This window comes from Balaenoptera physalus, assembly GCF_965194825.1.
Source record: "Balaenoptera physalus genome assembly, chromosome: 12".
In the NCBI taxonomy this organism is placed as follows: domain Eukaryota; kingdom Metazoa; phylum Chordata; class Mammalia; order Artiodactyla; family Balaenopteridae; genus Balaenoptera; species Balaenoptera physalus.
In genome coordinates this window covers 7,943,472-7,969,192 of record NC_138897.1, presented here as the reverse complement: position 1 = coordinate 7,969,192, position 25,721 = coordinate 7,943,472, and the positions used below count along the sequence as shown (strand labels likewise).

The following is a 25,721-nucleotide window of genomic DNA, read 5'->3' as shown; positions in this document are numbered from 1 at the left end:
CAGGTCACGGGTTCGGGGCCTCGAAGATGTCACGTGCACAGACGTTTCCCAGCTACGCCTCGGAGCAGAGCGAAGAGACGCAGCCGTCCTTGTCCCGGTCCAGCAGCTACGGCTTCAGCTACAGCTCCAGCCTCATCCAATGACACCCAGAGAGATGCTGAGACCAGAGAGACAGTCTGCCCGGACCTGCCTGGGGGCCATCGCGCCCTCTGCCTCGCGGAGGACCAATTGCAGGGAACATTGAAATGGGTCGGGTCTATCCCCTCTCCCAGTGGAAGGTTAAAAACTGGAGTTCTGCTTCCTTGATTCCGTGGCTAAGTTCTTTATTTATTGAGTTTCTTGCGGGGGAGTCTACGTTTTACAAAAATAGAATCCAAATCGTCTGAACAGTCATTTAAATAAAATCCTTTGCGTCTGACAGTAGCAGAAGCCTGGGCAGGGTGAGAAGTCGCCCACGCTGGACCGTACCTGGGTGAAGGCATTGCCCCTGTCCTCCTGGCTCAGTCCTCCCACCTGAGGAGAGGTCTGTCCTTAGAAAGGTGACCCACCACAAGCTCTGTGGCTTGGAGGGTTTCCACAGGGACAAATCCAGTAAGCTCTACAAATGGCATCACAACTTTCCGTATAAATAAGCCCAGTGCCAAGGGAACACGCCCACGAAATTTAGAACACACTCTTAAGCAGGGCCTTGTAGCTCTATTCTGTGTGTGTGCTCTGTGTGTGTGTGTGTTGTGTGTGTGTGTGTGTCTGTAGACAAATATAGATATGGATATTGCTGTATCCATCTATATCTAACAAGTATATATCAATGTGTGCTGAGAGTGACAGGATATGCTCACTTAAATTGTTGAAAACTGTTATTTGGTGCATTAAAATTAAGATTGTTATGTTGAATAGCTATGTTTAAAATAGTGCTGTAAAAAAAAAAAAAAAAAAGGCTTCTTATTAGCAAAGTATTCATGTAGTCACGTCTGCTCCTGTGACAAACAGAGGTGACGATGTGAAAAGGGGGACCACTTTGGAAGCGAAGGAACCAGTCTGGCTGTCCTGCACGTCACGTCACTGCACTGTCTTTCTGTTCAGTAATCCCTTGTTGGTGACGATGTTTCTCCCTTTGGCCCCCTCTGAGCTACGTGGGGAAGATTGGGTGTGATCCTCGACTGGCTTTCATTTACCCCCGAGGAAAAGAAGGACTCTAAATGACAATCTGTTTAAGAAAGAGATAAAAGTACACTTTAAATGAAATCAGACATTTTGCAGTCAGGAGACCAACAATAGGGACAGGATTGTAGGTATCATTTTATGTGTCACAGATACTGTTCTCAGAGAGCCATCAGAGGCTTGTAATTTACTGTGTAACCAGAATTGGCTGGGCTTTACTTTCCTTTTACTGGATATGGGTTGGCTGGGATTATAAGAGAAAACGGATCAAAAAAAAAAAGTTTTTTTCATTCCTGAGACTAATGACAAACCTACTAGATTTAAAGGGAAGTGGTGATTTCCACGTGAACTGGGGAAGTTTGGCCAATTTGGGTCAATATAGGTATTTTTGCCCTTAGTTTTGGAGTTTACTCAAGTAAAAATAAAAATCATTCTGCCCGAATTATCTGATGCCACGTGCCTAAGATGGTCAACTCATAAATACTCCAAAGGTGGATTTAAAGAACAGCAAGCCCAGGTCATGTAAGATGAAAACCTGATATTTTTTTCAATATCAAAATTTTTTTAAGCTTTCAAAGTTAGTCTGTTGAAAGGGTACCTTTTTTGCTGATCTGTGATAAGACTTTTTTTTCATCCATGTCCATAGCTTGAATACAGTCACAATTCATTGTGGAGAGTTATTCGTGGTAAAAGCAGTATTCAGTCCCTCCGTGATAAATTTGCACTTATAGCAACTGCCTAGATTTTCCACATCTCTCAGATAAGTCTGAAAATGCCCTCAAGATGCTAATCATAAGAGTTAATGTGGCTGTGAAAAATAATTATCCTAAGCTTTCAGGGATAAAAAGAAAATTACTCAAATGCTCTGCACTGTGAATTTTGCTGACACAGCAGAAGAGCGGATGACTGGTTCCTGACGATGATACAGCCTTCCCTGAAATCCCAGCTTTCAGGGTTGAACACCTCTGAATTACTTTTAGCACATGGCATTTGCTTTTGAAATGCCGCGAGTGAAACACACCAGAGCAACTCCCAGCTGAGACCATCTGAGCACAGCTCCCAGGGGTGCCGCGCTCAAAGCAAGCCTCTCGCGGCTCACTCGGTCGAGTTGTTGCTTACAGACCACAAGTTTCTACATGGAACTTAGGGGGACAGATCCTCAGGGGTCCTGGTATATGTCTCAGCTTTATTACTGTGCCAGAAGCACAGACAGCGGGTCCAGGGGGATTCTGCTAATTAGACGAGTCTGCTCTTGTGTCTGTTTGGTGGGAGACATGATTCCTGCATGAAGTAGTTTCCAGAACACTGTTTGCTTGTGATCATTACCAGTGAGTGTAACTGAGGGGGTCCCAAAGATCAGGCATAACCTTGGGCCGGTTCATTCAGAAAATAATGTCATAAAAAAGAGTCAGTGAGAGAGAAATTTCCTTCCCATGTCCTTAAGCCAATCTCATCACAATGAGAATAATGCTGTAAAAGATTTCGTGATAAATTTTTGGAGATTTATTCTAGCATACTCCTCTAACTATACCTAAAATTGCAACTAAGTCAAAATTGCTAAATGAACAGATAGGAGAATTTATAGTAACCTAATATACTTGGCATAAGGCAATGCACACTGTAATCAGTGACAAGCAGATAAATATTCTGCAAAAACCAAAGATGAAAACTTACTGAACCAGTCTGCTGGAAGGTCATAAAACCAGCACCAGTGGAGTAAGTAGAGTGGTCCTAGGCGTGTATCCAACTCACTTGAGCTTGTAGGTTTTTGACTGAAGATGCCTCTACGCTTTGCAAGCATTTTTCTCCCTTCAGTAATTGTGTTCTTCTTTAATATACATGTGACTTTTTCATTGTGAGGGAGTGACTGCTATGAACCAAAGACATCTTTCGGCTCCTTCTGAAACTGACTCAGTCAGCTTTCCATCCAGATGTAGACCAGTGGACGAAGGTGGTCACAGTTTCCATATCGAGTTGGAAGAAAGCAGTGGTCAAGGAACCCAAGTCATAAAGGATCTTCTGAGAGCAGAGAAAGCCTGGAAGACGTACACATTTCATGGAAAGTTACCTAAAGGGATTTATTTTTTATGTCCCCAATTTTTTGTTCTGATAATATTAATTGTTGTACACGTGACATTATAATTATGTAGAAAAGTACAAAATAACTTTGACCCAATGGTTTACTATTCTGGTGGGAGGGAAAAGAAAACACTTTTTTCTCTTAGTCATCAAACAAATAATAGGCACTCAGAACTAATTTGTTTATGCAATAAATATTTATGAATCAATAGGTTTTGGCCACTGCCACAATTTGAACTTAATGAAATAAGAAATATATATTTACTTATATATTAAGGAAGATGTGGTTTGATAGAGCATGTGAAATAAAGTGAAACGTATTTATTAAAAGTAAACCTCACCTTTTCCAACAAGTAGTAACTATAGTACTAGTCCTGGTATCTTGTACAATTTTGCTCTGTCTTCATTGGGCAATTATGTTTGAAAATAAATTATCACCTATTAAATGGTTAACCACTTATTCTTTCTGTCCAGTATAGAAGCAGTGGACTGATAAGTAACTTTACACTGTTAGTAGTTTCTATAAATCCAACTTATTGCATGTGGTATCTTTATAGTAGATATTAAAAACATCATAAAAATTGATGTCTGCCCCTCATTCTTTGGCCAATATCTCAGAAAACTCTGTAAAAAAGCATGATTACACTACTCCCTTGATTATTTGAGCCACTTACTAAAATTGACCATTAATGCTACCGTGAAAACAAGCTAAGAAAATTATATTCTTGTAAAAACATTGTAGTCCAGATATGATTTTTACAACACATACAGCACAATAAATGGGCAGTATACATTTAGTGGGGCTGAGCTTAGGCCTTTAACAGTTTGTGTTTTATAGCAAACATTCTACTAAAAACTGCTCAAAGTGAAAATTATACATTTTCTCCAAATCTATCATGTCTGTCAATACCTTACAATTTCAAACTGCTTTATCAATCATTAACTATACTTTATAATCCCGGAAACTTGGCCTTCTCAAAATAGATAGAACTTTGCCACTAGACCTGTGTTAATAATTATAGTAGATGATACACCACACAAATGAACTTCTAGCCTATGAAATTTATGGAGTGCAATTTCCCATGGAGGGGGTAGAGTAAGAGGAGGGGGACTAGTCAGGAGGGCAATAGTTTAGATAAAATTACAAAAACTCCAATGAAGTGTCCAGTGTTACACTGGGACTCTGCTGTCTTCATATTCTGACCTCAGTTCTATGTCACAGACATGGCCTTCTTTACTAGTTTCACCTCGTACTAAGTATGCAATTGAAAGAAGAAGACATCGGTTGTATCAGGTTTTGAAGTTACCACAGAAAGACAACACGTATCAAGTATGCTTCCTTCAGTTTAGTGAAAATTATTGCACACAAAAGAATGTATCATCACAAAACACCCATGGTTAAATGTCTCTTCAGTGACACGAGCATCAGTTTCATATGGTCAACCTCATCTGAGTTTCAACACGAAGATGTATTAGCTGTGACACTGTCTGGGGACTAAATAAGAGGTCAACAGCCTCACATGTGAATTCTCTATCAATGTATTCAAAAGAGTCACCCACTTTTCTTCTCTGAAACGACCACAAATGCTTCCTTTTTTACTCGAGAATGTGAATCTTTATTGTATCATTTCTACAATTATTACAACTAGGTGAGGCATGGCATAGTTCATAGACTCTCGGGGAAGTATCATGAGATGTTGGACACATTTTCTAAATAGATGGAATGCTAGCTAGCTCTGAAAGCAATCACGTAGAAGAAAATTTCCGCTTTATGTTCTGCTCAGGAGAAAACCAAACCCCGTGGGTATTGTAATTTATTCAAAGGCAAAGAAATGGTCAGGAATAGTTTTGCCTCATTCCAGGCTTCTAATCCAGGAATGTTTCCTTGACGCCATGTCATCTCCCAGTTAGGCATGGTGGGAGCCGAGAAATACCACATGGCCTCTAAATAAATAGGCCCTTGTACATTTAAGGGTTTCTTCCAATTTTTTAGATGTTCCTCACCCTTCCTGGATTCATCACCACTATATCAATAGAAAGGCTTGATGAGGCAATTCATTAGACTGGTTGTAGGTCATGAATGATTAGAAGTTTTATTACTCCTACACTGTCTTCGAGTTCTTTGTTGGAAATTCAAACTTATTTATCCTAAAGCGATAGTTGAACAACTATAAAAAAATTAAGTAGATGTCTATGTTTTGTATTCCTGCTACTTCATCATATTATAATTGTGATTATTATTTTGAGGATCTTTATCATTCTGTAGCACTTTTGTTTAATTATTTATGGCATTTGTCACAACTTAGATAATAATATCCAAGCTACATTTTTTTTCATGTGAACTCAAAAAGCTTTCATTTTCAATTGAAATTTGGGGAATGGCATTTTTTACACTAAAATACCTTACACATCAAGTTTTTTTCTTACACACTTCAGTAGACAATTATTTAAATTAACTTTAGATAAATAAGTTAAAATTACTAAATAATATGAAAACCACATTTTACTTGTGATTTTAGTATATTTTTCCCAGTTGAAGATTTTAACATCTTGTTAAGATTTAAAGGAGAGGAAAAATACATTTTTAATTGAAATATACCAACTTCCTTCTAATAATTCAGCTTAATAAGTTTTTATTTTACCTCATCTTCTATGTCTGCTACCCTAGTCCATATTCCATATTCTGGTTTTAAGAATGAGTGGATTAAAATTTTCTATAGTTATTTTGGTAAGTTTAGTAGTTGATGCAGTTAACTTCCTCAGTCTGCTCCCTGATTTTAGGACAATTTTAGACTTAAAGAGAACATAAAATCAATCCTTTTTGTAGACACAGAATCGTGGGTCAAATGGAGCAAGGTCTCCACACCGTCCCTGTAGTTGTGTTCATGTTGGAGTTTGATTGTTATCTTAACACTCAAGTGATCCACACCCTCATAAGAGTTGCTTATTTTCAGGAATCAGAAATTTAAAAACCCAAATTAAGGAGAAAAAGAAAATTGAGATGATGATTTAAAAAAAAATTTTTTTTAAGTCACCACATGATTTCTCTCAAAGAAAACATTATGAGAGGGTTTTTATGGTGTTTCAATATCATTAACTCTTTGAGGCTGAAAGGCAGGGAAAATGAAGAAGAAAATGACAGAAGTATCTTTATATTAAGTATGAATCAGAAATTAATATGATATAGATCAATATGAAATAATTTGATTAATAAAATTGAGATTTACATACATATTGCATAATTCAAAGAACAATGCTTTTTCTTATCAAAAAGAAAATATATATATAAGTGGGTGGAGTTGGGGGGAGATGGAGTTGCAAATTTTTGTGATGACCTGAAGTAGAAGATTCTTTCCCAGTATAAGACACTATAATTTTAGTTATAGCCAGCACTGTATAAATCACAGCAACAAATCAGTCTACCCCTTGACAATAAATGAACATGAAAGCAAGAATCATCTTTACTGCAGATGACAGGAGAACTCCTAGGGTCTGCAGGGGCCCCAGTTACTCTCTCCACACAAGCCCTAACACACACACACACACACACACACACTTTTGACTATTTACCTACACTATATATTCCACTGTAATACTTTTTCCTAGGTCCACACAGAATTATCCCATCTTATAAAATCCTTATCCCTATGAATCTTCAAAATATATTAAAATTATGTGCTGTATGTCTGCTTTCTGTAAATTCTTTTAAATTAATTTATATATACTTTGTGAAGTCTTATACTGTACATTGTAAACAAATGTCATTTGTCATTGATTAAATTTATTGTTTATGAGTACTTTGATAAAAATAACTTTGGATGCTAGGCCCCTGTTAAGAAATAAAATACCCATTGCAAATTTGCTTCTATTGGAAAATATGTGATTTGACATTCTTTATTTTTAATCACAATCTATCCCAGATAAATAATAGTTCGGGGACGTCTGGACTTAAATACTCGTTGGGCCACCTTTGGGAAGGGAATGCAAAGAAATAGCTGTCCCTGGAAACTAAATGTGAATTTCTGGCAGAACAGAAAATATTATTATAATGTGGCAATAATAAAATTAGAAAATTAAATTATTTTAAAATCTGTCTGTGTGATTTTTCCCCTTGGTAAAATACATGAAATGCATAGTTCAAGAATTACCTTCTTCTGAATTCATAGTTTCTATATATCAATCCTTAATAGATAAGACTTATTAATGTCTTACTCATAATTCTAAGAAACTTACAAATGATATTGCTACCAGAAGGAAAATTCATACTGTGCAAGATTAAATTTCCCCCATCACTTAAAAAAAGGTAAAGCAGTTCAAAAATACTACTTTACACCACAACTTTGCATGACTGAGATTTTGAATATCTAACTCGATGGTTCTTACTCAAGAGTTGTTTAATATTGTTGGCACTGTAATATTATATGATTTCCTTAATTTTTGTTATTGAATGATGAACTGTAACTATGTAATTAAACAGAATTCTGGCGATCATATTCTGCTAACCTTTAAAATGTCAATTATGCTTTCACTTATTGGCTTGCTATTTTTAAAATAAAGTAAAAGAAGGAACACCCTTTATTAAATGTAAGGTTACTGAGAATTTATTATGTATTTCCAGTGTTTTCCTCACCCTATGTTATAATAGAATATAATTTTTATTAGGTTGACTCTGGTTTGATGGAATCATAGAATATTAATATTGAAAATGACATTGGTGGTCAACACATTTTCTAATGAAGTCACACCCAAAGTTTTTAAGTGGCTTTCTCAGTGTCACACAACTAGAAAAAAGTTTTTCCTCCAGAACTATGCTCACCCTCTAATAAAAAAAAGAAAATTATTAAAAATGAACATTTGGTAGACAAAGATTTAATATCCAAAGTGACATGTGTGTGGTCATGACTGTACTAGACATCAGTGGCTTCTTTATTATTTTCCATCCCACGATATAGAACCTTTGTCACTTGGATTTAGACCACAGAACCTGTTCCTGAAACTTAATCTTTAAATATTAGCTGGACATATCTTATTACTTTACCAAGTTAGTTGGGAGTATTTTTCCTTTTAGAGAGTCATGTCTTTAAAGAAAGGGTGAGGCTTCCCTAGTATCAGAGAAATCAAAATGGGTGAGGGGGTCCTCGGGAAGATGGCGGAAGAGTAAGACGCGGAGATCACCTTCCTTCCCACAGATACAGTAGAAATACATCTACACGTGGAACTGCTCCTACAGAACACCCACTGAACGCTGGCAGAAAACGTCCGACCTCCAAAAAGGCAAGAAACTCCCCCCGTACTTGGGTAGGGCAAAAGAAAAAAGAAATAACAGAGACAAAAGAATAGGGACGGCACCTGCACTAGTGGGAGGGAGCCGTGAAGGAGGAAAGATTTCCACGCACTAGGAAGCCCCTTCGCGGGCGGAGACTGCGGGTGGCAGAGGGGGAAGCTTCGGAGCCACGGAGGAGAGCGCAGCCACAGGGGTGCGGAGGGCAAAGCGGAGAGGTTCCCGCACGGAGGCTCGGCGCCGAGCAGCACTCTCCAGCCCGAGAGGCTTGTCTGCTCACCCGCCGGGGCGGGCGGGGCTGGGAGCTGAGGCTCGGGCTTCGGTCGGATCGCAGGGAGAGGACTGGGGTTGGCGGCGTGAACACAGCCTGAAGGGGTTAGTGCACCACAGCTAGCCAAGAGGGAGTCCGGGAAAAAGTCTGCAGCTGCCGAAGAGGCAAGAGACTTTTTCTTCCCTCTTTGTTTCCTGGTGCGCGAGGAGAGGGGATTCAGAGCGCTGCCTAAACGAACTTCAGAGACGGGCGCGAGCCGCAGCTACCAGCGCGGATCCCACAGCAACAGGGGCGCAGAGGGAAAAACGGAGAGATTCCCGCACAGAGGCTCGGCGCCGAGCAGCACTCTCCAGCCCGAGAGGCTTGTCTGCTCCCCCGCCGGGGCGGGCGGGGCTGGGAGCTGAGGCTCGGCTTTGGTCGCATCGCAGGGAGAGGACTGAGGCTGGCGGCGTGAACACAGCCTGAAGGGATTAGCGCACAACAGCTGGCTGGGAGGGAGACCGGGAAAAAGTCTGCAGCTGCCGAAGAGGCAAGAGACTTTTTCTTGCCTCTTTGTTCCGCGGCGCGCAAGGAGAGGGGATTCAGAGCGCCGCCTAAACGAACTCCAGAGAAGGGCGCGAGCCGCGGCGATCACCGCAGACCCCACAGCAACAGGGGCGCAGAGGAAAAAAACGGAGAGACTCCCGCACAGAGGCTCGGCGCCGAGCAGCACTCACCAGCCCGAGAGGCTTGTCTGCTCGGCGGGCGGGGCTGGGAGCTGAGGCTCGGCTTCGGTCGGATCGCAGGGAGAGGACTGGGGCTGGCGGCGTGAACACAGCCTGAAGGGGTTAGCGCACCACAGCTGGCTGGGAGGGAGACCGGGAAAAAGTCTGCAGCTGCCGAAGAGGCAAGAGACTTTTTCTTGCCTCTTTGTTTCGCGGCGCGCAAGGAGAGGGGATTCAGAGCGCCGCCTAAACGAACTCCAGAGAAAGGCGTGAGCCGCGGCGATCAGCACGGACCCCAGAGACGGGCGTGAGACGCTGGGGCTGCTGCTGCCGCCTCCAAAAAGCCTGTGTGTGAGCACAAGTCACTCTCCACATCGCCCCTCCCGGGAGCCTATGCAGCCCGCCACTGCCAGGGTCCCGTGATCCGGGGACAAGTTCCCCGGGAGAACGCACTGCCCGCCTCAGGCTGGTGCAACGTCACGCCGGCCTCGGCCGCCGCAGGCTCACCCCGCCTCCTCTGTACACCTCCCTCCCCGCGGCCTGAGGGAGCCAGAGCCCCCGAAGCAGCTGCTCCTTTAACCCCGTCCTGTCTGTGCGGGGAATAGACGCCCTCAGGCGACCTACACGCAGAGGCGGGTCCAAATCCAAAGCTGATCCCCAGGAACTGTGCGAACAGGGAAGATAAGGGGAAATCTCTCCCAGCAACCTTAGAAGCAGCGGATTAAAACTCCACAAACAACTTGATGGGCCTGCAGCTGGTGAATACCTGAATAGACAACGAATCATCCCAAATTCAGGAGGTGGACTTTGGGAGCAGGATATATTAATTTTTCCCCTTTTCCTTTATTTGTGAGTGTATATGTATATGCTTCTGGGTGCGATTTTGTCTGTATAGCTTTGCTTTACAATAGCTTTATTTTACTTCACTATATTATAGCCTCTTTCTTTCTTTCTGTCTTTCTTTCTATTTTTTCTCCCTTTTACTCTGAGCCGTGTGGACGAAAGGCTCTTGGTGCTCCAGCCAGGCATCAGGGCCGTGCCTCTGAGGTGGGAGAGCCAACTTCAGGACACTGGTCCACAAGAGACCTCCCAGCTTCACGTAATACCAAACGGCAAAAATCTCTCAGAGATCTCTATCTCAACATCAAGACCCAGCTTCACTCAACGACCAATAAGCTACAGTGCTGGACACCATATGCCAAACAACTAGCAAGACAGGAACACAGCCCCATCCATTAGCAGAGAGGCTGCCTAAAATCATAATAAGGCCACAGACACCCCAAAATACACCACCAGACGTGGACGTGCCCACCAGAAAGACAAGAGCCAACCTCATCCACCAGAGCTCAGGCACTAGTTCCCTCCACCAGGAAGCCTACACAACCCACTGAACCAACCTTAGCCACTGGGGACAGATACCAAAAACAACAGGAACTACGAACCTGCAGCCTGTGAAAAGGAGACCCCAAACACAGTAAGATAAGCAAAATGAGACGACAGAAAAACACACAGCAGATGAAGGAGCAGGGTCAAAACACACCAGACCTAACAAATGAAGAGGAAATAGGTAGTCTACCTGAAAAAGAATTCAGAATAATGATAGTAAGGATGATCCAAAATCTTGGAAATAGAATAGACAAAATGCAAGAAACATTTAACAAGGACGTAGAAGAACTAAAGAGGAACCAAGCAATGATGAAAACCACAATAAATGAAATTAAAAATACTCTAGATGGGATCAATAGCAGAATAACTGAGGCAGAAGAAAGGATAAGTGACCTGGAAGATAAAATGGTGGAAATAACTACTTCAGAGCAGGATAAAGAAAAAAGAATGAAAAGAACTGAGGACAGTCTCAGAGACCTCTGGGACAACATTAAACGTGCCAACATTCGAATTATAGGGGTCCCAGAAGAAGAAGAGAAAAAGAAAGGGACTGAGAAGATATTTGAAGAGATTATAGTTGAAAACTTCCCTAATATGGGAAAGGAAATAGTTAATCAAGTCCTGGAAGCACAGAGAGTCCCATACAGGATAAACCCAAGGAGAAACACACCAAGACACATATTAATCAAACTGTCAAAAATTAAATATAAGGAAAACATATTAAAGGCAGCAAGGGAAAAAAAACAAATAACACACAAGGGAATCCCCATAAGGTTAACATCTGATCTTTCAGCAGAAACTCTGCAAGCCAGAAGGGAGTGGCAGGATATACTTAAAGTGATGAAGGAGAAAAACCTGCAACCAAGATTACACTACCCAGCAAGGATCTCATTCAGATTCGATGGAGAAATTAAAACCTTTACAGACAAGCAAAAGCTGAGAGAGTTCAGCACCACCAAACCAGCTTTACAACAAATGCTAAAGGAACTTCTCTAGGCAAGAAACACAAGAGAAGGAAAACACCTACAATAACAAACCCAAAACATTTAAGAAAATGGGAATAGGAACATACATATCGATAATTACCTTGAATGTAAATGGATTAAATGCTCCCACCAAAAGACACAGGCTGGCTGAATGGATACAAAAACAAGACCCATATATATGCTGTCTACAAGAGACCCACTTCAGACCTAGAGACACATATAGACTGAAAGTGAGGGGATGGAAAAAGATATTCCATGCAAATGGAAATCAAAAGAAAGCTGGAGTAGCAATTCTCATATCAGACAAAATAGACTTTAAAATAAAGACTATTACAAGAGACAAAGAAGGACACTATATAATGATCAAGGGATCGATACAAGAGGAAGGTATAACAATTGTAAATATTTATGCACCCAACATAGGAGCACCTCAATACATAAGGCAAATACTAACAGCCATAAAAGGGGAAATCGACAGCAACACAATCATAGTAGGGGACTTTAACACCCCACTCTCACCAATGGACAGATCATCCAAAATGAAAATAAATAAGGAAACACAAGCTTTAAATGATACATTAAACAAGATTGACTTAATTGATATTTATAGGACATTCCATCCAAAAACAACAGAATACACATTTTTCTCAAGTGCTCATGGAACATTCTCCAGGATAGATCATATCTTGGGTCACAAATCAAGCCTTGGTAAATTTAAGAAAATTGAAATCGTATCAAGTATCTTTTCCGACCACAACGCTATGAGACTAGATATCAATTACAGGAAAAGACCTGTAAAAAATACAAACACATGGAGGCTACACAATACATTACTTAATAACGAAGTGATCACTGAAGAAATCAAAGGGGAAATCAAAAAATACCTAGAAACAAATGACAATGGAGATACGACGACCCAAAACCTATGGGACGCAGCAAAAGCAGTGCTAAGAGGGAAGTTTATAGCAATACAAGCCTACCTCAAGAAACAGGAAACATCTCGAATAAACAACCTAACCTTGCACCTAAAGCAATTAGAGAAAGAAGAACAAAAAAACCCCAAAGCCAGCAGAAGGAAAGAAATTATAAAGATCAGGTCAGAAATAAATGAAAAAGAAATGAAGGAAACAATAGCAAAAATCAATGAAACTAAAAGCTGGTTCTTTGAGAAGATAAACAAAATTGATAAACCATTAGCCAGACTCATCAAGAGAAAAAGGGAGAAGACTCAGATCAATAGAATTAGAAATGAAAAAGGAGAAGTAACCACTGACACTGCAGAAATACAAAAGATCATGAGAGATTACTACAAGCAACTCTATGCCAATAAAATGGACAACCTGGAAGAAATGGACAGATTCTTAGAAAGGCACAAACTGCCGAGACTGAACCAGGAAGAAATAGAAAATATGAACAGACCAATCACAAGCACTGAAATTGAAACTGTGATTAAAAACCTTCCAACAAACAAAAGCCCAGGACCAGATGGCTTCACAGGTGAATTCTATCAAACATTTAGAGAAGAGCTAACACCTATCCTTCTCAAACTCTTCCAAAATATTGCAGAGGGAGGAACACTCCCAAACTCATTCTACGAGGCCACCATCACCCTGATACCAAAACCAGACAAAGATGTCACAAAGAAAGAAAACTACAGGCCAATATCACTGATGAACATAGATGCAAAAATCCTCAACAAAATACTAGCAAACAGAATCCAACAGCACATTAAAAGGATCATACACCATGATCAAGTGGGGTTTATCCCAGGAATGCAAGGATTCTTCAATATACGCAAATCAATCAATGTGATACATCATATTAACAAACTGAAGGAGAAAAACCATATGATCATCTCAATAGATGCAGAGAAAGCTTTCGACAAAATTCAACACCCATTTATGATAAAAGCCCTGCAGAAAGTAGGCATAGAGGGAACTTTCCTCAACATAATAAAGGCCATATATGACAAACCCACAGCCAACATTGTCCTCAATGGTGAAAAACTGAAACCATTTCCACTAAGATCAGGAACAAGACAAGGTTGCCCACTCTCACCACTATTATTCAACATAGTTTTGGAAGTGTTAGCCACAGCAGTCAGAGAAGACAAAGAAATAAAAGGAATCCAAATCGGAAAAGAAGAAGTAAAGCTGTCACTATTTGCAGATGACATGATACTATACATAGAGAATCCTAAAGATGCTACCAGAAAACTCCTAGAGCTAATCAATGAATTTGGTAAAGTAGCAGGATACAAAATTAATGCACAGAAATCTCTTGCATTTCTATACACTAATGACGAAAAATCTGAAAGTGAAATTAAGAAAACACTCCCATTTACCATTGCAACAAAAAGAATAAAATATCTAGGAATAAACCTACCTAAGGAGACAAAAGACCTGTATGCAGAAAATTATAAGACACTGATGAAAGAAATTAAAGATGATACAAATAGATGGAGAGATATACCATGTTCCTGGATTGGAAGAATCAACATTGTGAAAATGACTCTACTACCCAAAGCAATCTACAGATTCAATGCAATCCCTATCAAACTACCACTGGCATTTTTCACAGAACTAGAACAAAAAATTTCACAATTTGTATGGAAACACAAAAGACCCCGAATAGCCAAAGCAATCTTGAGAACGAAAAATGGAGCTGGGGGAATCAGGCTCCCTGACTTCAGACTATATTACAAAGCTTCAGTAATCAAGACAGTTTGGTACTGGCACAAAAACAGAAATATAGATCAATGGAACAGGATAGAAAGCCCAGAGATAAACCCACACACATATGGGCACCTTATTTTTGATAAAGGAGGCAAGCATATACAGTGGAGAAAAGACAGCCTCTTCAATAAGTGGTGCTGGGAAAATTGGACAGGTACATGTAAAAGTATGAAAATAGAACACTCCCTGACACCATGCACAAAAATAAACTCAAAATGGATTAAAGACCTAAGTGTAAGGGCAGACACTATCAAACTCTTAGAGGAAAACATAGGCAGAACACTCTATGACATACATCACAGCAAGATTCTTTTTGACCCAGCTCCCAGAGAAATGGAAATAAGAACACAAATAAACAAATGGGACCTAATGAAACTTAAAAGCTTTTGCACAGCAAAGGAAACCATAAACAAGACCAAAAGACAACCATCAGAATGGGAGAAAATATTTGCAAATGAAGCAACTGACAAAGGATTAATCTCCAAGATTTACAAGCAGCTCATGAAGCTCAATAACAAAAAAACGAACAACCCAATCCAAAAATGGGCCGAAGACCTAAATAGACATTTCTCCAAAGAAGATATACAGATGGCCTACAGACACATGAAAGAATGCTCAACATCATTAATCATTAGAGAAATGCAAATCAAAACTACAATGAGATATCATCTCACACCGGTCAGAATGGCCATCATCAAAAAATCTAGAAACAATAAATGCTGGAGAGGGTGTGGAGGAAAGGGAACACTCTTGCACTGTTGGTGGGAATGTAAATTGATACAGCCACTATGGAGAACAGTATGGAGGTTCCTTAAAAAACTACAAATAGAACTACCATACGACCCAGCAATCCCACTACTGGGCATATACCCTGAGAAAACCATAGGTCAAAAAGAGTCATGTACCAAAATGTTCATTGCAGCTCTATTTACAATAGCCAGGACATGGAAGCAATCTAAATGTCCATCGACAGATGAATGGATAAAGAAGATGTGGCACATATATACAATGGAATATTACTCAGCCATAAAAAGAAATGAAATGGAGGTATTTGTAATGAGGTGGATGGAGTTAGAGTCTGTCATACAGAGTGAAGTAAGTCAGAAAGAGAAAAACAAATACAGTATGCTAACACATATATACGGAATCTAAGGGGAAAAAAAAAAAAAAAAAAAAAAAAAAGGCCATGAAGAACCTAGTGGCAAGACGGGAATAAAGACACAGACCTACTAGAGAATGGACTTGAGGATATGGGGAGGGGGTGGGGTGAGATGTGACAGGGTAAGAGAGTGTCATGGACATATATACACTACCAAATGTAAAATAGATAACTAGTGGGAAGCAGCCGCATAGCACAGGGAGATCAGCTCGGTGCTTTGTGACCATCTAGAGGGATGGGATGGGGAGGGTGGGAGGGAGGGAGATGCAAGAGGGAAGAGAAATGGGAACATATTGTATATGTATAACTGATTCACTTTGTTATAAAGCAGAAGCTAACACACCATTGTAAGGCAATTATACTTCAATAAAGATGTTAAAAAAAAAAAAAAAAAAAAAAAAAAAAATGGGTGAGGAAGCTTGGGTCAAGCAGTCAGTCCAAGTGCTAAAATGTCCTGCTCCAAGCAGATCTGGACAAGGTCATGAATTTGAAGAAAGCAATGAAAAATGTATGAGTGCTTTCAATTCTGTGCAGAAGGTAGAAGGTTGGAAAATACTTAGGGAGTTGCAATGATGATGCAAACACTCATTCTTTCTAACTGCTGAAGGAAATACAGCTTATTCTGGATATGACTTTTCTGTGCTAATTTCATAACAAATTGGTGATGTGAACTTGATGGATTTTTCTTTCCCTTTCTGTCACTATTAAAATCACGGGGATTATATTTACCGGGGAAAGGGTCTTTATGAAAAGTGCAAGGTTTGTGTAAGTTTAGAGCTGACATAAGAGAAGATATTTAATAAATGCATGTCAGAGGGCACGGCCCAATAGCAATTTTATGCTGTTTTTGTAATATACAAAGAAAAGCAAAATCAAATAACTCCCCAAAATGGCAAAACTGCTATCTTTATTTCCAAGTTATTCAAGAAAACTATTAGGCAAATATACCTAATTTTGATATCCATATGGTAAAATTTTAAATCAATGTTTAAGCAAGAACTGGATAGAGTATCTAAATGTTCATGGAAACATGAATTATCCTAGTATCTAGGTGTTTTAGGAAATCAGGCTGCTGATTTATATGATCTCAAAGGCTAGTCAGTGGCTAAATACTTACTGAATGCTTGATATTGACAAAACATGAGTAGAGGGCACCCGGTATCTCTTGGCTCTTATTCTTGCCTCCTTTTAATTACTTTTGATACACAGCAGTGCCAGGAGGGCACTCTGATGGCAAAAGGCTATGTGGCTTTCCACAGAAGACCTGAGATGGCAAAAATAAAGGAGTAAGGGAGGGAAGAGAGACCAGCCTCATCAGCTTCCTAAATCCCTTTCTCAAAGCTGTCTCTGCATTTCTCTCTTCCTCCTCCCCCTTCAGCCCACCCCTCCCCCTCCTCCTCCTTCTTCTTTCTCAATCCCTCTCTTTTTCTCTCTCTCTCTCTAAATAGCTAGGCCTCGCTTTTTTTAATCACAGGAAATTATTAGGCAGCATAGTCTAACATAACTCCAAAATTACCTCTTGCTATTTCTATTGTATAAATTCTGTTAAACCAGTTTTTCTAAAATTCCCTATTCCTCTCGACACAAACGTATACATAAGACGAATACGCACTCGCCATCACTGTCTATGTATGTGTGAATTACAGAAATCTGTTCTACATCTCTTATACTCTTCTGAATATTTGCAAACTTTGATTATAAGGTAGCTGAAAGAAAAAAAATACTATTTCAAAATTCAATTTAAAAAACATTAATTGAATCTTCTAAGAGCTGGGAATTCTAAAGTGAGTAAGACTTGGATTCTCCTTTAAGGAACTCACCATTTAAGGAAAAGTATGCTTTTCAAGTCATGAAGTAGGTATATCCAGTCTAGTGCTGTTCAGCCAATGTCGCTTGACTTAATAAATTCCTTTCTTGTTCCAATATCCATTAAAAAATGTTTTAGGTAGCCTGCTGTTTCTGAAGTTTATAGTTTTTTAACAAATGTAATTCTATTTCAGAGACCTAAATAGATAGAGCTTGATGTCCAAAACAATAAATATTAAGGCCATTAGCAGAACTAATCCATTTCACTCACTCTAACTACAGCCACCTCACTGTCAGAAAAATCATCTAAAGTAAAAATGCCGCAAAGGATGTATTGTGAATGTTCTCCTCAGCTCCACACCCCACCCTCCTTCCCCACCATCTGGCCCTCTTTCTCAATACTGAGAGAGGCTGGCATTCTAAATTCTAAATTGCATGGACCATTGAGAGCGCTAAGAAATATAACTAAAATGAATCATCATAAATTTAGAAATTGTAAGTGGGATGACTAGGTATTATATAGGAAAGATTGTCCACTGCTACTTTTAATATTGTACACAACTTAGACTGAGTGGTGGTGATATCTGATATCTCAGGTAAAATCAACATTGCATATAGTACAAACTATTCACTACATACGTGAACAAAATGTAATTATTCCATCCTTCGTGTGACATTTGTCCTTTCCAACTCTTCAATAGAGATGTAAAATGTATACATATCCAAGAGGCACTATTCCCCAAAAAAGATGTCATATTATGATGTTTGATATTTTAAACAATAACATTTATATGCTATACTTAACTGTGTGTTGTAGAATTTGGGGCATTATTTTTAATGTATCAGAACATTATGAGCTCTCAAATAATTCAGGTCACTGCTAAGAACTCGAGTAAAAGAGATCATCTTTGTCTTTTTTGGTTCCTGTCTAGACACCATCTTTTCTTGAAGCTTAAATGACATGGGACTCTTACAATAATAACTGGTGGTTATTATTAACGTTGTTCCCTAATCTGCAAGTGATGGTAACAGGTCTTGGGCAGTAATGGGTTGTTTCTTAGTCTAACTTAATAGAAATATTCAACTTCAACACTGCTTCCATTAACATGTAAAGACAAAGAGTTTAGAGTTTTAGAAGAAATTGTTCAATGATCTATTTAGAAAAGCTTTGCAATATTTTGGTTTATGGCCATATGGAGTGAAGAAGCTAGAGGGCCACTCTGACTTGGGTCCATTGTTCATGTTAAAGTGACTCTTTCACACATTTATGAAAGCATATAACTAACTAGCACTGTGTAACAGGCCCTCAGGATGTGTGGACCTCCTTTCTCAAGTTGCCATTCTGTTTTGTTTATCTTGCTTTGCATTGTGTGTTTTCTTCCATTGAAGCCTAACATTCATATGTATATATACACCCTGATCATGCTGTTACTGTCTTGTTTCCTCTTACCCATGCATTCTTCTGATTCTCATTTACCTTCTGTGCAACTAATCCTTAAAATAAATTTATACTGAATACATGTAACCAGGGAAACACTTTCCTTTGACTTGCATTTATTCCATTTTAGCAGCATCCAAAAAAAGTCATGAAGTCTGGTGCCTCAGACTGTATTCTGGGATGGATGGGTGTTACTGACAGTTCCTCTGACTTAGTTTTTGCTGACTGCGTAGACTTGACACATTATTGTCTTCTTGTGGCTTGAGATGGTATGTCTCTTTACTACCTTTTGCTTCTTTTTGGACTAAAAGTTTTATAAGGCCTGATGTTGATCTGAACAGTCAGGAAAACTCAGTATGATCGTATGATCTCATACAAATCTTCAGATTGTATTCTACATTTTATTTGTGCTCAATTTGCATAGACAATAACTATTTTGTCATGTGGATCTGTCGCCCATGAAAGTGGGACAAAAATAAGTATGGAACAGAGAGAGTCAGACGGGTCGGAATCCAGTGTCAGGCCACCCTAGTGAAGCATCACAAAATCAGGACAAAGAAACAGGCCAGAAACCAAGACAGTAGAAAATACATATACTAAAAGTACGTGGGGAAGGACTTCCAGGTTTAATGCCAACATAGAAAGAGCTTGGCAGTGGCCATGATTACAACACGAAAAAGCTGAACAGACTAAAAATCAGTGACTTTCCTTGGATCTATCAGAGAACTGAGGTCACAAGGCAAACCTCCACTGCAAAATCTGCAGAGACAGACACATCCAGACAGCTACAGCAACCAATATCTCCTCACCTGGAGCAGAAGCTCTGAGGCCATCAACTAATAGGAATACCTACATGGTGAGCTGGACGAATTGCTGAACATAATTGTGGACTAAGCGTGAGAAACTCATGGGAACCATAGTCTAAGAGGGACCCCGAAAGCCACCAGAGTCTCACCATGAGGATCCAAGAAAGATTCCCTCATGGATCTGGCCAGGGAAGGGGCAGCATCACCACTGTGAAATAAGCCAAGAGCCTTCTCAGTAACAAAGACCTACGCTCCAGAGGAAAGGACTTCGTCAGAGCACAGTTCTCAAACCTAGTCCCAGCTCCTGCAGCCTTCCTGTCTCACCTAAGAAAGAAAAACAAAAATCATAATCATAATAACATAGTTAACAGTGGCCAGACTGTCATGGAAGTAGACTGGAAACTCTGCAGCCAGGGATTGGGGTAGAGGGCAAGAGGGAAAGCAATTCCACCGGGGAAACATCTGTGAACTTAACAAAGTCATAGGCTGAGACTGAATCATACAGTAGTAGAACACCCTCCCCCCGCCCACTTGCCATCACACCAGTAGGGGTCCAGTATAATCACAGCAGACTGCAGACAAAAGAGCTGCAAGAGGCAAAATCTTTCTGAGGAGTACCTAGGAGTACTTGGTACATTTTTTCCTTTTTTCTTCTTTGTGAAGTCTCCCAGGAAGGGAAGGGGGCGCATGTGAAGCTCTCAGGACACACTTTGTGACTGTGGCTGTGTACGGGTGGGGAGCAAAGTGCAGGTCCAGGTAGAGGCTCAGGTAGAGAAGAGGCTGGGGTATAGGCTGTGCTCAGTGTCAGGAGCAGCGAAGAGGACAGCAGAAAATGCCCGAGACGCTGCCGGGAGCATTCATCCCAGACGAGCCCGAGGTCTCCTGATCTCAGGAGTTCCTGGGGTGGGGTGAGGGGTGGGGGAGAGGATGGAGGGTCCTTGGATGGGAAACACCTGGGCGCCCCAGTTGCCAGACGCCCTTATTCCAGACTTGTCAGTAGGCAGTCTGGTCCACACCATCTTTCAAGCAAACCCCAATCATTGTCAAGGGCTCCCAACCCTCAATCTGAATCACAGTGCGCTGAAGTCTCACCCCAAAGGCACAGCCAGCTGTGGGGACCAGGCTCTGGGCCAAAGGACATGCAGGGGCAGGACTGACCAAAGCCAGGGTGGGGGTATGTACTGCACATGTGTGGGCCGAGAGTGTGTACACTTCCAGAGCATTCTGGGCCACAGTGAGGGCTCCTGGGGGCCAATCCAACGTCTACCATGGTCCAAGCCCATAGCTGGAGATATATAGGACATGCTAACACAATTCAAAAGAAAGCTGGAGCACCTGTTTAATTTTAGACAGAGCAGACTTCAGAACAAGGAATATTATCAGGGATAAAAAGGGCATTACATGTGACAAAGTGGTCAATTCTCCAAGAAACACTTGTATGTTCCTAATAATAGAACATCAAAATACACGAGGCAAAAGCTGATAAAACTGCAAGGTGACATAGACAAATCTATAACTGTAGCTGGAGACTGCACCATGTCTCTATCAGCATGTGATAGATCAAGCAGGGAGAAAATCAGAAAGAATATGGGTGACTTGAACAGCACTATCAGTCAGTTTGATCTACTTAACATTTATAGGATATTACATCCAGCAGCAGAATGCACATTCTTCTCAAGCTCACATGAAATATTCTCCGAGGTAGACCATATTCTGGGCCATAAAACACACCTTAATAAATTTAAAAGAATAGAAATCGTACAAATAATGTTTTCAGACTACAACAAAATTAAATTAGAACTCTGTAAGAGAAATATAGTAGAGAAATCCAAAAATATAGAGAGGTTTAAAAAGCATTTTAAAATAACCCATGAGTCAAAGAAGCCTCAAGAAAAATCCAAAAATATTTTAATTAGATAAAAATAAAAATACAGCTTACCAGAATTTGTGGGATACAGTGAAATTTATAGCATTAAATGCCAAGACTGGAAAGGAAGAGAAATCTAAAATCAATAACCAAAGCTTACACCTTAGGTAACTAGAGAAAGAAGAGCAAAATAAATCTAAAGCAAGCAGAAGAAAGAAAATAATAAAAATTAGAGCAGAAATCAATGAAATTGAAAATAACAGAAAAAAATCAATGAAACCAAAATCTGATTCTCTGAAAAGAGAAAAAAAAAATTAGTAAGGCCAAGCAAGCGTAGTCAAGAAAAAAAGAGAGAAGACAAAAATTACCACTATCATAAATAAAGAAGGGTCATCATTACGGATAGCCAATTGAAGAAACAATTGGATGTTAAAGGGTAATGAGGGAATATTGGGAACAACTCTATGCTAACAACTTGATAACAGATAAAATGGGCCAATTCCTTGAAAGGCATGAACTACCAAAACTCACACAAGGAAAAATAGATGAACTGTATAGCCCTATATCTATTAAAGAAATTGAATCGAAAATTAATAACCTTCCAAAGTGAAAGTACCATCCTACCAAAGATTTATGGAAAAAATAATACCAATTCTCTACAACTCTTCCAAAAAACAGAAGCAGAGAAATCATGTCTAACTCATTCTATGAAGTCAGAATTATCCTAATATCAAACCAGATAAAACATTGCCAAAAAAAAAAAGATAAATATCTCCCATAAACTTATATGAAAAAAAAAATCAACAAAATATTAGCAAAACAAATCCAACAATGCCTAAAAATAATTTTTGTTATCAGCTAGGATTTATTATAGTTATGCAAGGCTGGTTCAACATTCAAAATTCAGAAATGTAATCCATCACATCAACAGGCTAACAAAGAAAAGTAATATAATCATATCAATTGAAGCAGAAAAGGCATTTGACAAAATACCACGTCCATTCATGATTTTTAAAAAACTCTCAGCAAATTCAGAGAAAAACTTTCTCAACTTGATAAAGAACATCTACAAAACACCCACAGCTAACACCATACTTAATGGTGAGAGAAGGCAGGAATGGACTATCTTATCACTCCTATTCAACATTTTGCTAGAAGTCCAGGCTGCCACAATAACACAAGAAAAAGAAATAAAATGCATAAAGATTAGGAAGCAATAAATGAAACTACCTTTATTTGCCGAAGACATAATTGTCTATGCAGAAAACTCCAAAGAATCTACCAAAAAAACCTGAAACTAACAAGTGAATACAACAAGTTAATAGGATACAAAGCATACAGGTCTTGTACATATTTAGTTAAAAATACACCTAAGTACTTTATATGTATACTTTTGGTGCTGCGGTAAACGACGTTGATTTTTAAATATCTAATTCTGATTGTTCATTGCTGGTATGTAGGAAAGCAATTGACTTTAAAAAGAATATATTGACCTTTTATCCTGTTACCTTGCTATAAAGGGGAAGCTTGTAAGAGGTGTCTGTGGAGCTGCTGCCACTGAATACCCATTGCCTCTGTGGTTCTGCAGCCAAACATGTAGCAATATCTGGGGTGATTTTTGGTCTGCAGGGTCAGCAGTCAGGAAGAGCTGGACATGCAATAGAGGGGGGTAAAGACAAGCTGGAACGTGCCAGACCCTCTCCATCCGTCCATCAACATTGTCCTAAATAACCTACACAGAGCAATACCCAGTGTCCCACATCTCATGCAAGTTCCATTTTAGCCAATTCTAACCCATAACCACATTTAAAAAAAAGGAGATTCCAGGACTTACAGTTCCTCTGTTAATCCAATGGACAAAACACAATCTGGCACACAGTTTCTCTGGATCTTTTTGCCTCAATTGTCAATTTGGATAATCATATTTAACTTGCCTATATCTTAGAGTTGTTTTAAAAATTAAATGGGATAATGTAAGAAATTTCTTTGAGAATTATAGTGCATAGTAAAAACATATAACAATATTTTTGTCAATAGCCCAAATTTATAATAGCTAGCTATTCATTAGCCGTTGAAATGATGATCAAACAGACATCTAAGATTATAGAAAGGCTAGAAGAGTTTTGTATGTCTCTAGAAGCTATTGAGCTATTACATTTCTTTGTATGTTTATCATGGGAGCTAAAAAAAAATCAAAATTTGCTTCTGATGATCTTCATTAGAAATGATAAAATTTAAAAGCAAGATAATTAGCACAACTGAAGCCACATCAAAAGCTGTAGCAAGAAATTTTAATAACATTGAGAGTAAATTGGAGATTTCAGTCTTACCCAATCATCAGATTAAAGGATAATAGTCTTATTCACTATAAGTATTTTTGAATACCAGGAATAAAGGTTGTCATGAATAAGCGATTAAATAAGAAGGAGATCATCTTGGGCTTCCCTGGTGGCGCAGTGGTTGAGAATCTGCCTGCCAATGCAGGGGACACGGGTTCGAGCCCTGGTCTGGGAAGATCCCATATGCCGCGGAGCGACTGGGCCCGTGGGCCACAACTACTGAGCCTGAGCGTCTGGAGCCTCTGCTCTGCAACAAGAGAGGCCACGATAGTGAGAGGCCCGCGCACCGCTTTGAAGAGTGGCCCCCACTCGCCGCAACTGGAGAAAGCCCTCGCACAGAAACGAAGACCCAACACAGCCAAAAATAAAAATAATAAATAAATAATAAATTAAAAAAAAAAAAAAAAGAAGGAGATCATCTTAAGAATGAATTAGAAGAAAAATACAAAATCAGTTGAGATTAAATTTTGAAGAGTGAAGAAAGAAAGTTATCAGAGCTCAAAGTGGTTTCCTGCTTGTGGACCACTGGAGTTGCCACTTTTTCTCCGTTTTCTAAACTTGTTCCATCAGTGTCCTGGAACTGCTATGAGCCACCCATATCACTCAAATAAATTAACTGTTTTTTCTATAACATAGTCAGCATCTGCTTCTAATGCTTAAAACCAGTTACCCTCAACTTTTATAGACACAAACCCAAATATAACAGGCTTCTTATTGTGCCGTTTTCTGGGTACTGCTTAAATACTTGTAATCTGGCACCTCATATCATTTTATACTGGGAAATTTTCTCGAATTGACTCCAGGTTGTACTGTCCTCTCTCTACTTTTTTTCTGGATGAAGAGAGACATCAGGATGACAGCTATGCAGAAAGAACCACTGTTTATCAGCCCAAGTCAACGTTCTAGAGTAATTTTTTAGGAGGAGGAGATTGCCTAAATATCTATTGCATGTCAGAGGATCTGGAAAGATCCTTTAGACCACTGGTGAAGAGTCTGAGATAAATTTATGGTAAATACAAAAATAGTAAACTACAAAAAGAGACAATTATTAACTCTAGGTAGGAAAAAAAGTTATGTAGGAGAGAATGCATAATCATTTTTACCATGGGATTCAACTAAGAAGAGTATTGGCAAGATCATTAAAAATAAACACCAAATATTGAAATAATCAAAATTTTAATATAAATATTTTGGAAGGATGGGTACATGGGAAAGGTATACATGTGTGGTGAGTTCGTGGAGAGCAAGACATCTAAATAAATAAAGAATGTCTAAAATTTTTTAAAAATCTAGTAATGATATATGTATACTATTCAGAAAAGTAGAAAAAATAATCAGAAGTGAAATTTGTTGTCTCAGTGGAGGGAAAATGCGAAGGACAGGGAACTACTATTTTTTTGCAAAAAAAAATAAAATAAAACAACCCTTGAACAGCACACTTTGACTCTTTGAACTACATGCACTTATAAAATGAACTGAATATTACATTGAGATAGAAGCTACAAAGTATCACTGGTTTGATTTTTTTCTGCATTTAACTCTTTGTGTTAATATTATTCTGTAGGAATTTTCCCCTAATATCCTTTGATAACAAGTGAAACTAACGATCGTGGAGCTCTACATTTTATTCATTCAAACAACAGAATACAGTATATCAAGGTAAACATTTGCATGCCTTACAAAACCCAAGTCTGAAATTACAC

The 25,721-nt window shown here is 39.3% G+C and overlaps 1 protein-coding gene across 1 annotated transcript in view; it reads left to right on the top strand.

The window, feature by feature from the left end:
- The window catches only part of DOK6 (docking protein 6), a 417,757-nt gene extending 410,428 nt beyond the window's left edge, over nucleotides 1–7,329 (top strand). Inside the window, exon 8 of the mRNA XM_082415940.1 lies at nucleotides 4–7,329. Within this exon, the coding sequence (XP_082272066.1) occupies nucleotides 4–143 (140 nt within the window). The 3' untranslated portion in view covers nucleotides 144–7,329. The remainder of the gene's footprint in view (nucleotides 1–3) is intronic.
- Nucleotides 7,330–25,721: the final 18,392 nt, after the last annotated feature.